Source organism: Megascapheus bottae, chromosome 5, assembly GCF_031878675.1.
Source record: "Megascapheus bottae isolate mThoBot1 chromosome 5, mThoBot2.hap1, whole genome shotgun sequence".
Lineage (NCBI taxonomy): Eukaryota > Metazoa > Chordata > Mammalia > Rodentia > Geomyidae > Megascapheus > Megascapheus bottae.
Window position 1 is genome coordinate 25,499,105 of NC_143513.1, and position 14,659 is coordinate 25,513,763.

Genomic DNA, 14,659 nt, shown 5'->3' on the forward strand with positions numbered 1-14,659 from the left:
TGGTCTTCCATTCAGGGTCAAGTGATTAGTGCCTTAAATTTTATCTGGAACTTCAAATCTCATCTGTTAGCCATACAATATCAGTTCTGGGAATTGAAATATGGGGTTTCTGGGGTCATTATCTTGCAATTCCTCTTGTAAACAAGTTCTTATGTTATGTCTTGTTTGACCCCTATCCTGTTTGACCTCTGTTGCTCCACTGTGCAGGTCTCAGCATATGTTGCCTCTAACTAGCATGAGCCAACTTCACTCTTCCTGCCTACCCTGAAAAGTCACATAGACAGTATAAGTGAAATGATCACCTGCTACTTCTTCCATCAGGCAAATACAAGAGCTTTTACTTCAGTGAGATTATGGTGTTATTTCAGAAGTGAAACATTCTAGAAAAAATGGCTTCTAACCTTTTGTTCCCCCCTACACCCCGTGTCATTGCCAGATTCCAAAAGATGGTTTCTTAGAGAGAATGATGTGCTCAGTCTTGTCCAGCACTTCTGAGGATGAAGCTAAGACCAAGGGTCATGGTGGAGACTGTCAGCCTAAGTGGTCAGAAGCTAAAAACTATCTTGTCCACGCAGTCAGCTGGTTGCAACTCTACAGAGAGGTGCTTTCCTCTGTTTGGATGCTCCATCATAGAGCCTGCTTATCTGCAATGTCCTGAACAGTTTCTTTCCCCTCCTTGTCATTGGCCATCTACAGCAAACTCTGAGCCCCCCACATCCTGCTGTCTTGTGTGCGTTCTCCTATGGACATTTACCAGCAGTTCATCAGGCCCTTAGTAAAGTCACCAAAAAGTCCATTCTAGACTTACATGTGACAGACAGCTAAGATATCCCTGGACCCTTGCTGTTATATTTGTGCATGATACTATTCCAGGGCTCCTTTGAGCAACTCCATAGATGTTGGTGTGCAAACATTCATTGATAGTACTTTGTGCCTTGTCTCATATTTTGTCCAGAAAGGCTGTGGAAAAACAGTGATTGGGATTTAAAGGCAAACAGGGAGAAAGAAAGCTCTGGGCTGTGTCAGAGATGCTGATATGCCCCAAGGTACCCTGGTTCTTGCATGGCTGATGGATATGGTCCTTGCCGGCACTGAGACTGCACAGATCCCTCCCACATAGCCATCTCCCATTCTCTTTGACAGACACTGTGTTCCTTTTTTTCATGTTTTTTCTTCAAAGAACAAACTTTTCTAAAACTTTTGATCTCTCCTGATATATGGACTGGTGGATGTTACAAATCTTAACCAATGATTAAACACACAGCTATGGTTTTCACTTGCTAGAGGTAATCTAGCACTAAAACCATCTAAGAACTGAACTGAAATTATCAGTGTCAAAGAGGGCAAACGACTTAAATATAAAGTATTAAGACTTCAATTGCATGCATGAATTTGCATCATCCATGCCCTCTTGCTATTCTATTCAATTTAGACACGAGAGATCTATTTTCATATTATATGGATGCTGAACCTCAAAACTAAATGTCTTCAGGATTGCTTTCCTGAGGCCCTATCATAAAATCATATCCAGTCATTGTATTCTAGGGATATCATGTATTTTAAGTTATGTTACTACATTTAAGGTATCATAAACATATTAGTTTTCAAATTATATTTCATTATGCTATTGCCTTCTCCTTCCTTTTTCTTCTTTGGGCATTGGAAAGAAAAAAATTAGGGGATTCATTAAGAAGCTCTGTATATCCATTACTGCCAAAAGTATTCTTCAAATTGACAGTAGTCATCATACCATTTAACAGACATTTTAACTTGCCGAAACAACAAAAAATCGGTTTATCATCCAGAACGATCTGTCACTATTTTTAAAACAATGTACAGTATTTTGAATACTAGTAGTATCATTTTAATCCCTCCACATGCAGGTGTTTGATCAGTGTCTACAAGGTGGCCTGTTTCAGAAGATACTCACAGGCATCAGACACAGTCTGGAGGACCTCCTGGGCCAGTCTGAAGAAGAGAGTGAGCTACAGAAGTCAATCAGAGCCTGGCACATGGCACTGCTCCTCTTGAGTGATACCTTGGCAGCAGATATCCCTGAAGACAGGCATCTGTCTACGAACATGTAAGGCACACCTCCTTCTTTCTGTTGTTGACTGTTACACAACATTGAATTTTCAATGCATGATACTTTAGAATCAAATTCTGTAAAACAATGTAAGACAATGTATTCCTAGTTAGCAAACAAGAAAGCCAAGACTGCATTGTGGACTGTTACCAGGTAGATCTCTGTGGCAATTTGGAAATGACTGCCATGTTGGAGTGATGGCACCTGCTTGGAATTCCAGCACTTAGGAGGCTTAGATGGGAGATTCTTTTGAGCTCATGGAGGGGATCTATAGCTCAAGGAAGATGTCTTCATCTAAGGAGTTCAAGACCAGCTTGGCCATCTAGAATGATCTCATTTCAATTTTTTTAAATATTATGTGAGAAAGTGCCAGTACTTGTTTTAAAATGAGCACACACATTTTAATTTCCTTTCATGTAAGAAACTGCCTATTTTCCTATTTAAAAACTATAGCCAATATATGGAAACAGCCCAGATGCCCCTCAATGTACAAATAAATCAAGAAAATGTTGTATATATATAACATATATAATGGAAATTAAGAAGAATGACATTACATGATTTTCAAAGAAATAGATGGACCTGGACAAAATGTTGTTAAGTGAAATAAAACAGTCCCAGAAAGACCAATGACACGTGTTCTCTCTCATATGTGGAAGTTAGAACTTCCAGCATTTTTTTCTCTGAATTACCTTCTGCATTGGTTTGAGTATGACATCATACCTCTTCACAAATGAGAGCCGAGAGGCAGAACAACTTTGAGTTCTTGTCTCTTCTTCTGCCAGCTCCACTGAGGTGCCTGGAAGAGAGATGTGGCAAGGTAGTGCTAGAAATGTTTCTTAGAAAGTCAGACTTTCTGCCTGACTTTTGAAGTGAACAGCTTAAAACCATAGTCCTTGTATCATGACTCAGATTATATACTCCCTTCTGAGTCTTCAATGTGTCTGAACCCAGTAGCTTAGCACTCTGAGGGCAATTAGCCTGGCTAGTTTCTCTTCCTGTGACCTTTCGGAATCTTGTGTTTCTTCTTTTTGTTCAGGTCCTGGGACTTGAACTCAGGGCCTGAGACCTTTGAGAATTATACAGTCCAGTAGTATTCTAGTTAATACCACTTCAAAGGGTCCTGATCATCTCAAATTATGAACTGCTTTTTGGAATAATTTTCTGTCTCCTAACTACAGGCTTCGAGGTTAAATATTATTTCTGAAATAGGGTCTTACAAAGGCCCAGGCTAGCCTGGAATGGGTATCCTTTCTGCCCGTGCATTTTGAGTGAAGATTATAGCTGTGCACCACCACTTTTGTCAGGAAAAATGTTTTTAAATCTCACTTGGGATTTTATCCATACCTTACTTCTCTACACACTATTTGGGGAATAATTTCTTGCTCCAGGATAAGGAATATGTAGATAATATGTATGGCCTATATCCAGTATGCAAAAGATACTCTAATCAGCCATTTGAAACGAAGCATGTTGTCAAACACCTGGTTAGAAAATGAAGAGAGGCATTCACCCTCTGAACACACTGCCTGAAGCAGCAGTCTTTCTTTTGCATGGAAGTTCATGTTCCTAGTTGGCTCACTGAACAACCTTCCATTTCTTTTTATTTATTCATCTGTGGCCTTAGATTCCAACATTTGCAGAAACTTCAGACCGTGCTGTACCACCTGCCCCGCTGGCCCAGTGTACAGAGACTGCAGCAATTGGGTGATGCTGTCAGAAATGCCATGACCCAGGATTTCCATTTTGTCAAAGGTACAACAACTCTGCTGTCAACTGTCACCTATTTGCTAGGAGAACACCCATGACATTTATTGGTTGCACGGACTTGCAGCGACCTGACGATGTTACAAAGTCTGGAGCTAAGTTGTGCTGGAGCTGTGTGACTATTTATGTGTTACTCTGATGTCATGGCTGACACATGGCTGGCACCTTCCGTCCACATACAGCACTTGGGGTTCCCAAGCTAAAAAGGCACAAATGAATCATTAAGTTCTGCTCCTCAGAGGGCTTGAGGCAGAGAATCAAGTTCCTCTTGGGTATGCTGCATACCCATGCTTCTCTGAACTTCCATTGGCTTTGGTGGGTGTTGCTGTTTCGTTTCTATTCTGTGGAAGTCAAGTGTGTCTTTTTTGTGTGGGGGACTGGGGCTGGTTCTAGAGCTTGAGTTCCAGGGCCTGGGTTATATCTCTGGGATTTTGGGCTCAAGGCTAGGTCTCTGTCACATAAGCCATAGCTCCACTTCTGGCATTTTGGTGGTTAATTGGAGATAAGATTCTCATGGCATTTCCTTCTCAGGCTGGCTTTGAGTTGAGATGCTCAGATTTTAGCCTCCTGACTAGCTAGGATTACAGGCATGAGTTACTCTGTGCCTGGCCAAGTTTGCCCTTTTGACTAAGTAAGATATAAGCGTTCATCTTTTTAGGAGAAGAAAAATAAGATTGGTTGTTTTAGAAACAAACTGTTTCTTAACTGAAAACATCTAATAAAGAGTTTTCAGAAAGGGAGAAACGGTATTATTTTATTATAATGGCTTCCCCCAATTTCCTTTCTGAGAAAGATAAGGAAATTTATGATAACAGGTTTATTGAAATGCCTAAGAATTAAATTTATTGATTCGTGCCATGCATGAAAATGAAGGTTAGGAAGAAGCCTAACTCTGGTGAGTAATGAATCAAATTATTGATCTTCCAGAAATCCTTACTTCGCTGGAGACTACAGCAAACAATTCGGTACAAGGTGGAGACCAATGGAAACTCAAAAAGGATGAGTTCTTTGGGGAGTTAAAGCAGGTAAACTATAGCTGAGAATAATACAGAAGCCATCTTCATAAAATATGTGAAGCTTATATAATATTCAAGGTTGCTTATGGTGATTTTGCTAGCAAAATAAAGTGAATGTTAGGCCAGCTTTTTAAAGAACTTTACTTATAGTGTAACACTTCCAGTTTGTTTCTATACACAGCTCTAGAATCCACATAACTAAGCCTCTTCTTGAAATCTTACCTACCCCTTTCCACTGTCATCGATTTTGTAGCTTCTGACAGAGAATGCTCCTGCCACCTACCTCAATGGGCACTCCACCAAAGAAGCTCTTCTGACCTCTGGGAACTTCAGTATTTTAGGGAATCTCTGGGAACTGTTGTGCCACCATTCCACCAATGAGACCTGTATTTTAAACAAGTTGCTTATTGCAGTAGAGGATGCTGTAAGTATTCCGCTATTAGATTTACTCCAAGAGTACCAATTACACTTATGACACAAGTTAAATCCATTGAAGATGCTAATAATCAAAACAAATTCTGACATGGGACTTGTTGACATAGGGCTTAATGGAATCGTGATTGCCCTTTAATTCCATCCCTTCGTCTAATTGCTTGAAAATGTGTTACCCACCTGGCCAAGACTTGCTTGATAATCATTCATTACACTCTAAGCTTGCCTGCCTACTTGCCTCCCTCCCTCCCTCTTTTCTTTTCCTTTCTTTCTTTTCCTTTCTCTCTTTCTTTCTTTCTTTCTTTCTTTCTTTCTTTCTTTCTTTCTTTCTTTCTTTCCTTCTCTCTCTCTCTTTCTTTCTTTCTTTCCTTCTCTCTCTTTCTTTCTTTCTTTCTTTCTTTCTTTCTTTCTTTCTTTCTTTCTTTTCTTTCTTTTCTTTCTTTTCTTTCTGTCAGTTGTGAGGCTTGAACTCAGAACCTGGACTTTGTCCTTGAGCTCTTTTGCTCAAGAATAGTACTCTACCATTTTGACCCACAGCTTCATTTCTGGTTTTCTGGTGGCGAATTGGAGATAAGTCTTTTATGGACTTTCTTGACCAGACTGGCTTTGAATTGGGACTCTCAGATCTCAACCTCCTAGGATTATAGGTATGAGCCACCAGTGCCTGGCCATATTCCAAATTTCAAAGCACTTGCCTTTGTTTGTCTGGCTTTCTGGTCTCTATCCTCCTCTAGTTTCTAGCTGGGAAAAAAAACCCACAGGGCAATGGATTTTGTGATTAGTCAATTTGTAGCAAAGTTATGGCTTAGGCTATAGACTATGAAAAACCTGTTTTTCCTACCACTGGGGACATGAGCTGAGTTTACTGAGTGCTCACATGAAAGTGAAGAACAGTTGTTTATTCCGAAAGATGAACGCTAGCCTTCCTTTTATTTTTAGACCAAGTGCTAAATATCAAAATTGTGTTTTTCCTCTCAGAATTACCTATTTGAAATACACACATTCTGTGTATACTATGAAATAAAATAAACAAAATAATGAAACTAATAAAGGTAAATAATGTCACAGAAAAATAAAAATTGGTACAGTAATGCATGTATAGATCAGTCCAGTCAAAGATTTGAAGCATCTTCTCTGGTGGTAGATGCTAAAGGAAATGGAAACACCAATCTGTTCTACGGACTGATTGGGACAGAAGACATGAATGCAGTGGAGGGCAGCATCTGAAATTCTAGCACAAAGATGTTTAAAAACTTTAAGTAAAGGGGCCGGGAGTTTGGCCTAGTGGTTAAAGTGCTTGCCTAGCATGCATGAAGACCCGGGTTCGATTCCTCGGTACCACATACATAGATAAAAGCCAGAAGTGGTGCTGAGGCTCAAGTGGTAGAGTTCTAGCCTTGAGAAAGTCCAAGGACAGTGCTCAGGCCCTGAGCTCAAGCCCAGGACTGGCAAAAAAAAAACTTTAAGTAAAGTATATTAATTTAGAAGCAATATAATTCTGGAGGATACTAGACAGATTCCCTCAAAAAGTGTACTGGAAGTCATGCAAGGAAGCAAATGTACTTTTGCTAGTGGATATAAGCTCTTTCCTGTTAGAAAGACCCTTCCCAATTTCTGTTTATCAAGATAGCTTAATTCGTAACCCATGTGGAGTTTGGGACCTGCAGATTGTGAGGGTATTTCTTGGTCACTTATATATGAGATGGCCTTTCTGGTGGTGCTTAGGGGATGTGTTCTAACAAAGAACCCTAAAGTTCAGTGATAGAAAACAAAACACCTTCACTGGTCTCAGGATTCTGACAGCAAAGTGGTTTTTCTGATGGGTGTTTTTTCTGGGTGTTATTCATGAGCCTGACCTGAGGGACCGTTCTTTGGATGCTCAACTGAAATCTTAGGGACTGGGAATTCTCCCTCTCTAATATCATCTCAGTTTCTTTTCTCCCCAGATGGTTCCTTAGTCAGGCAATGTATTTTTTATTTAGCCATTCAGGGATCTCAGAATGAGAAAGAAGGGACACTTGTAAAGCCTTTTACCACTGTCCAGAAAGGGTAGGACTAGAACTGGCCCAAGTTCATCTCTGGTGCATTTAATGAATTGATGCAAGTCAACCAGCCTGGATGCATTCTGGGAGTGGTTTAACAGGAGTGTAATTATTAGATCTACTTCACTGGGACTATTTGGGGATACAAGGTAACATGGCTGTGACACTTAGGTCTCAGCCAATAAAAGACACTATTAATGTGTTAGTTGATTGTTGGGTAAAATGTTGGTTTGAAGGTGGAACTTGGAACATAATAAAATTCAAATATAGCCAGATGCTGGTGGCTCATGCTTGTAATCCTAGCTATTTAGGAGGCTGAGATATGAGAATTGCAGTCCAAAGCCAGCTTGAGAAGGAAAGTCCATGAGACTCCTATCCCTAATTAACTACCAAAACCTGTAATTGGAGCTGTGGCTCAAAATAATACTAGGCTTCAGCAAAAAATCTCTGGGACATCACAGGCCCTGAATTCAAGTCCCAAGACCAACACACACACACACACACACACACACACACACACACACACACACACACACACAAATTCAAATCTAGAACTATGACTTAGGGGACCACCTTTCTATAGAATCTTTGATAAACAGTTGCCCTGAAGATCTTGATAAGTGTGACTAGGTAAACTACATCTCAAGTGCCCATATTTGAATGTCTTAATGTTGTATAAGGGACATCTGCTTTTTCAATTAAGGATCATATTCTGCAAGAGGTCATTACTGGGCACACAAATACTTCAGTCGCAGTATCTGAAGGACATTTGGGCTGGAAGGAACTTGAGATGCAGCTGTCAGAAATAAGCCTTTCCTGCTCTCGGATCTTCCAGCTGCCAGGAGCTGATGCCTCAAGTATGGATGCTGTCTCTTCTGGTGGCTGTGAGCACCAACTTGTCTCTACAGTGTGAGTATGTATGTGGAAGATGGAAAACTTCTCAGCATTTCACTATCAACATGATTTCAGCAGACATTGCTGCTCTCAGATGGGCCACACAGGCCATTCAGTTTGCAATGAATAGAATATTTATTGGATATCTACTAGAAAGTAAAGAAACTGAATTTACATTGAAGGGATTCACCTATTAGCATTATTATTATAAAGCATCTAACACTATACCATATTAATAAGTTCCATTAAGCTTAATTATTGGCTTGATTTTCACAAAAAATTTATTTCAGTCCAAGTTACCTCATGATTGAAATTCTTGTTAATGATGTATTCAGTTTTCACATAGTTGCTAATGGGAAGTTCTCTTTTCATGCATGCTAGTGTCAGGGATTTTTGCTCTTATTTGGCTTGCTTGCTTTCTTTCTTTCTTTCTTTCTTTCTTTCTTTCTTTCTTTCTTCCCTTCTTTCTTTCTTTCTTCCCTTCCCTTCCCTTCCCTCCTTCCTTCCCTTCCCTTCCCTTCCCTTCCCTTCTCCTTCCTTCCTTCCTTCTTTCCTTCCCTCCTTCCTTCCTTCCTTCCTTCCTTCCTTCCTTCCTTCCTTCCTTCCTTCCTTCCTTCCTTCCTCCCTCCCTCCCTCCCTTCCTTCGTTCTTTCTTTCTTCCTTCCTTCCTTTCCAGTCTGGGGCTTGCACTCAGGGCTTGAGCACCGTCCTTGGGTTTTCTCAAGGCTAGAGCTCTACCACTTGGGGCACAGCACCATTTCCAGCTTTTTTCTATGTATGTGGCATGGAGGAATCAAATCCCAGTCTTTGTGCATGCTAGGCAAGCACTCTACCACTAGGCCAAAACTCCTTTCTTGCTTATGGCTGACACACCACTTAAGCTATGCCTCCAGTCTAGCATTTTGCTAGTCTCACAATCTTACCCCTCAACCCTGCTTTTTTTTTTTTTTTTAATTTTTTGCCCTTGCTGACTTCTAACCGTGGTTCTCTAAGTCTCCACTGCCTGAGTAACTAGGATTTCTAGTACCAGCTGGACCATCTCATTTCTCCAGAAATTTTGCCTTTTTAAAGTTTTATAGCACATATGTATTATATATGTGATCAATTTCTATTGCCTTGTTGTTAGGAAGTTGATGGTACCATATATATATATATATTATATATATATATATATGGAGGGAGAATGTATTTTTCTTAGCTTCAAAATTAATTTTACATTGCATTCTTTATTTTTTTCTTTCCTAACTCTTGATTTCCTCTTTTTTTTGTGCCATCCTGGATCTTGAACTTAAGGCCTAAATGCTGTTCCTAAGTTTTTTTTTTCTTTTAAATGAAGGTTAATGCTCTCCCATTAAAACTATAGCTCTACTTCTGGATTTTTTGGTAGTTTATGGGAGATAAGAGTCGTACAGATTTTCCTGTCTACTCTGGCTTTGAACCATGATTTCCAGATCTCAGTCTCCTGAGTAGCTGAAACTGTAGGCATGAGCTTCCAGTGTCAGGCTTCGGTTTACTCTTTCTTTACAATTCTTGCATTTCCAAAAATGGTTTTTCTCATTTTTCAAGTCAAGGCTCAGGGCTTCATGAAAAATCAAATATGGAGTGAACTATTTCCAATATTCTAATGTCATTCCTATGTGGACTGCCATGCATTTGCATATTTTATATTTAAAATGATCTGTCATTTGGAAAATCATAAGTTTCGTTTCCTCTGGATTCTTTCTGACTGAAGGATATTTCACATACTCGAAAAAGCACAAACATCTCTGGAACAGATACCCTACTGGAAAACCTTTCTAGGTTTCATCAGGATCACTTGTGAAGCAGTCCGATATGTGAACATGCAAGGCAGTTTCAGGACCAATCCAATGAGTAAGTACATTAATCTTATGTGATGACAATGTGAAGTGCCTCTCTCTCCAGAGAAGGAAGATGACTGTCATAAAATATTTCACAAAAGGAATATAAATTCGAAAGCTTGCTAAGTACAATTTGATCTTATGGATACTGTGTAGTTAGTTTTTCTCCATCAATGATGGCAAGATTCCCAAGAAATCCTGCTTTGATTGGCCCCTTGGGTGCAGTACCAGTTGTAATAGTGACTCATTTTACTATCAACTCGCTCATTTCTCTATGATGTGGCTTCTTGTCTGCAAAATTCCAATAGTGATATATACATCAGAAGGCTGTTGTCCGGCTGAATTTTTTTCTAATAATAGGGCTTGAATGCAGGATGTGACATAGTTGAGCCATAGCTCACTTCTGGCTTTTTGGTGGTTAATTGGAGATAGAATTTCACAGGCTTTCTTTATCCAGATGGAAGAAAGCCTTTTGAATAACAAACATAAATTTTAACAGGTAAGAATATTGGGAAATTGGAATATTTCTTTTCTAGAGTGTAGGCATCAGTGAGAAAACAGACTAGTGGGGAGAAGGAGGGAACTAATGTCAGCACCATAGTTTATATGCACGTACAAAAATGAAAGCCATTGGCAAGGAGTCTGACCTAGTGGTAGAGTGCTTGCCTAGCATGCATAGAGCCCTGGGTTCTATTCCTCAGTACCACATACACAGAAAAAACCGGAAGTGATGTTGTGGCTCAACTGGTAAAGTGCTAGCCTTGAGAAAGACCAAGAACAGTGCTCAGGCTCTGAGTGTAAGCCCCAGGACTGGCACAAAAAATCTAACAAAAATGAAAGCCACATGATTAGTCTGGTTTGGGAAATAAGCATGGGACAGATAGAGTATAACGGGGTCATTATGAACTAGAAGCAATATGAAAACAAGGCTCCTGTACAATTGATTAATTTAATTTAAAAATGAAAACATACTGAGTTGGGCTCTGGGTGGTTCATGATTGTAATTGTAGCTACTCAGGAGACTGAGGTCTGTAGGTCATAGTACCAAGGAGTCAAACCTGGGTCTTCGTGCATGCTAGGCAAGGACTCTACCACTAGGCCAAACTCCTGGCCCTGTTATTGATTTTTGATCTAATTCTAGTTTAGTCAATGAATGTTCTTTGTATGACTATAACTTGTTAAATTTATTGAGTTTTGCCTTGCAGCTTAGCCTTCTTAGGTGCACATTCTGTGTGCTCTTGAGAAGATTAGATACTGCCTTGTTTTGGGGTGGAAAACTTTATTAACTTTATTAACATCAGTTATATCAAGTTGTTAAATAGTGTAATAGTGTTGAATAAATTTCCTATGTCCTTTTGGTATTTTGCTATGATGTGCATTGAAATATCTAAACATAATGTTGATTTTTCTATTTGCCTATAAACTATATATTTTATTTAAAAAATAAGAATTTCAAGACATATGAAACAAAAACTAATAGCATTAGAAAAAATAGTCTATAGACATAATGTTTTATTTCTTAAATTAATATGTTTCTATGACATACAAACCCTTAGCCTAATTTTGATTAAGTTCTAAATACTAAGTCCGTGATTGTAGAGATTCCCTCCTTGAACACTTGTTTGTTAAACTTGTCATTTAAAATATGATGTAAAAACCAACATTAATAAATTCTTTAAAAAATGAAAAAAAATATATAGTTTAGAATTGCTAGATCTTAGCAAGGTCTGTACTCCTATCTACTCAGGAGGCTGAGATCTAAGTATCACAGTTCAAAGGCACCCTGGGTATGATAGTCCGTGAGACTCTTGTCTCCAATTAACCACCGGAAAACTGGAAGTGGTGCTGTGGCTCCAAGTGTGGAATGATAGCTTTGAGTTGAAGAGCTCAGGAACAGCGCCCAGACCCAGAGTTCAAGCTTCACAACTCAACAACAAAAAAGACTTTCCATATCTTTCTGAATACTTGATAGTTATTATGATAAAACTACCACCATAACTCAGAAATCTACTCTTTCCAATAATTGATTAGCATAGAAGTACGTATTTCTTTTTATTTATGTCTTCATATTTTGTGCATTTCTTATAAGCAACATATGGTTAGGCCTTTGTAAATATAATCTGATATGTTTTGCCTTTTAATTGAACTGTTTAAACAGTATTGCATCATTGAATAGCAAAAGCTATCCATGTGGTACATGTTCTAGTCTGCTAATTTCACCTATCTGCCAGTTTTGATTAATTTTTCTCTCTGTTTCCCTTCTTTGCATACTTGGTAATTTTTGATTGGATGCCACATTTAGCCTTATTTTATACTGGTTATTTTTTGAACTAAATTGCTGTATGCATCTTAGATTTTTAAATGTTTTTCACCTCACCTTCCCTCTTCTTTCTTTTTCTCTTGTTTTCTTTTATGCTTCTTCCTTTTTTTCTTTTTCTTTTGTGAAAGTCCCAGAGCTTGAGCTCAGGGCTTGGGCACTCTCACTAAGCTTTTGCACTCAAGGCTAGTGCTTTATCATTTGAGCCACAGTTCCACTTCTGGTGTTTAGAAGGTTAATTGGAGATAAGAATCTCACATACTTTCCTGATCAGGCTGGCTTGGAACTGCAATCCTCAGGTCTCAACCTCCTGAGTAGCTGGGATTACAGTTGTGAGCCACCAGTGCCTAGCTTCTATTTATTTTAAATGTGATACTGGGGAATAAACTCAAGGCCTACCATATGTTAGGCAAGTATTCTGCCATGAATCTTAGCCTTAAGATCCTGCTTTAAAGATGTAGGAGACAAAACTGGCCAAATTTTCATTTGGGTTGTAGATATTACCTACTATTGATGCAGAATCCTTTTTACGAACTCTTCTCTATGACTGATGACCTGTCAATTACTTTAATGTGGCTAAGGGAAATGGGCTTTTGTGATCACTAAGCAATTTATCACTAATCACTATGGGACTAAATTATCTAGTCTCCATGGCTTTCTCACACAGATGATTTGTTGTTAGGTGGATACTAGATGGAAGCTTGTGCTGATGTTCTTGCTTTGTGCAGCCCTCTCCTGCACTCTGAGGACCCTGTTGTCTTCCCAAACTGAGCTTCACTGGCTGAACGCAACACATCCACTGCTCCTGGTTTCATCATATAACATAACCTGGACTGTCTTTTAATAGTCCACTGAGACAATCAATCATCCATCATACCTTGTTTGTTTTCTGTCTGCAGTTTAACATTGTTCATTGGCCAGTAGCTAGTGCTACATCATTTTTGCTGGAAGCAGATGCCAATCAAAAATTTATTTTCATTTTTAACATTTTCTGTCTTTTTGTGTGTCTATGTGTGCATGTGTGCCAATATTGAGACTTGAGCTCAGGACTTCTCGCTCTCACTCAGGTTTTTGGCTCATAGCTGCGACCCTACCTCTTGAGCCACATCTCCATTTCCAAATTTTGCTGGTTAATTGGAGATAAGGATCTCTTGAACTTTTCTTCCCAGACTAGTTTTGAACCCAGATCCTCAGTAGTGAGAATTATAAGCATGAGCCACCACCACCCAGCTCCTTTTCAACCATTTCAAGTGAACATCTGAGGTGTATTTTACTCAACTAGATTTGCTTGTCTGTTATACTCAATTTATTATCAATATATTTTCACCTAGTATTCTCGAAGGATTCTCCTTGTTATAAAGAAAACATGGATTGGAAACATGTCAGCAATAATTATTTTATATTTGTAAATAATGTAATGATGTCTCCAGTAACTTCCATCTCCAGGTAAGTGATTGGAATTCAACTTCCTGATATTAATTTAACTATTGTCCAAATATATGCAAAACCTATTCGCTCTTTAATATCTATGAGATTGATTTAAGTATTGGGACACTATGTCACATTAGTAAGCTATTTATTTGTTTACAGAATGCATAACTTAGGTTTCTATGGAATTTGAGAGTATAGACTATAGTAATAAGATTGTCCTTCAATTTTACTAAGATTTATACTGGATATTCTTTTTTTCTCATATATTTTTAATTGTAATTAATAGAAGGGTTACATTATACTCACCAGATAGAAGGTGCATTACTTCACATACATTGATATCCTTTCTCATGTCTTGGTCCCCATTTCCCTCCCCCCACCCCAGCCCCTCATCTTGTTTTCCTCCCTTCCCTATTGGACTTCAAATAACCAAATACGCATATATACAATATATCAGATAACCAGGTGAATGGATATTCTTTTTTTTTTTTTTTAAATCAGTCATGGGGCTTGAACTCTCGCCTGGGTATTGTCCCTGAGCTCTTTAGCTCAAGGATATTGCCCTAGCCCTTGACCCACAGCACTGCTTCTGGTGCTTAATTGGAGATGAGAGTCTCATGGACTTTAGTGCCCTGGCTAGCTTTGAACCATGATCATCAGATCTCAGCCTCCCGAGTAGCTAGGATTACATACATGTGCCACCGTTCCTGGCTTATACTGGATATTCTTAAAATGAAATGTTGGGGACTGGGAGTTTGGTCTAGTAGTTGAGTGCTTGCTTAGCATGCACGAAGACCAGGTTTAGATTCTTCTGT

At 39.0% G+C, this 14,659-nt stretch overlaps 1 protein-coding gene across 1 annotated transcript in view; it reads left to right on the forward strand.

The window, feature by feature from the left end:
• The window catches only part of Abca13 (ATP binding cassette subfamily A member 13), a 355,049-nt gene that overhangs the window by 39,335 nt on the left and 301,055 nt on the right, over window positions 1-14,659 (forward strand). Inside the window, exons 9-16 of the mRNA XM_090332320.1 lie at window positions 437-601; window positions 1,884-2,083; window positions 3,714-3,841; window positions 4,781-4,878; window positions 5,123-5,293; window positions 8,047-8,252; window positions 9,970-10,109; window positions 13,745-13,859. Coding sequence (XP_090188446.1) covers window positions 437-601; window positions 1,884-2,083; window positions 3,714-3,841; window positions 4,781-4,878; window positions 5,123-5,293; window positions 8,047-8,252; window positions 9,970-10,109; window positions 13,745-13,859 — 1,223 coding nt within the window. The remainder of the gene's footprint in view (window positions 1-436; window positions 602-1,883; window positions 2,084-3,713; window positions 3,842-4,780; window positions 4,879-5,122; window positions 5,294-8,046; window positions 8,253-9,969; window positions 10,110-13,744; window positions 13,860-14,659) is intronic.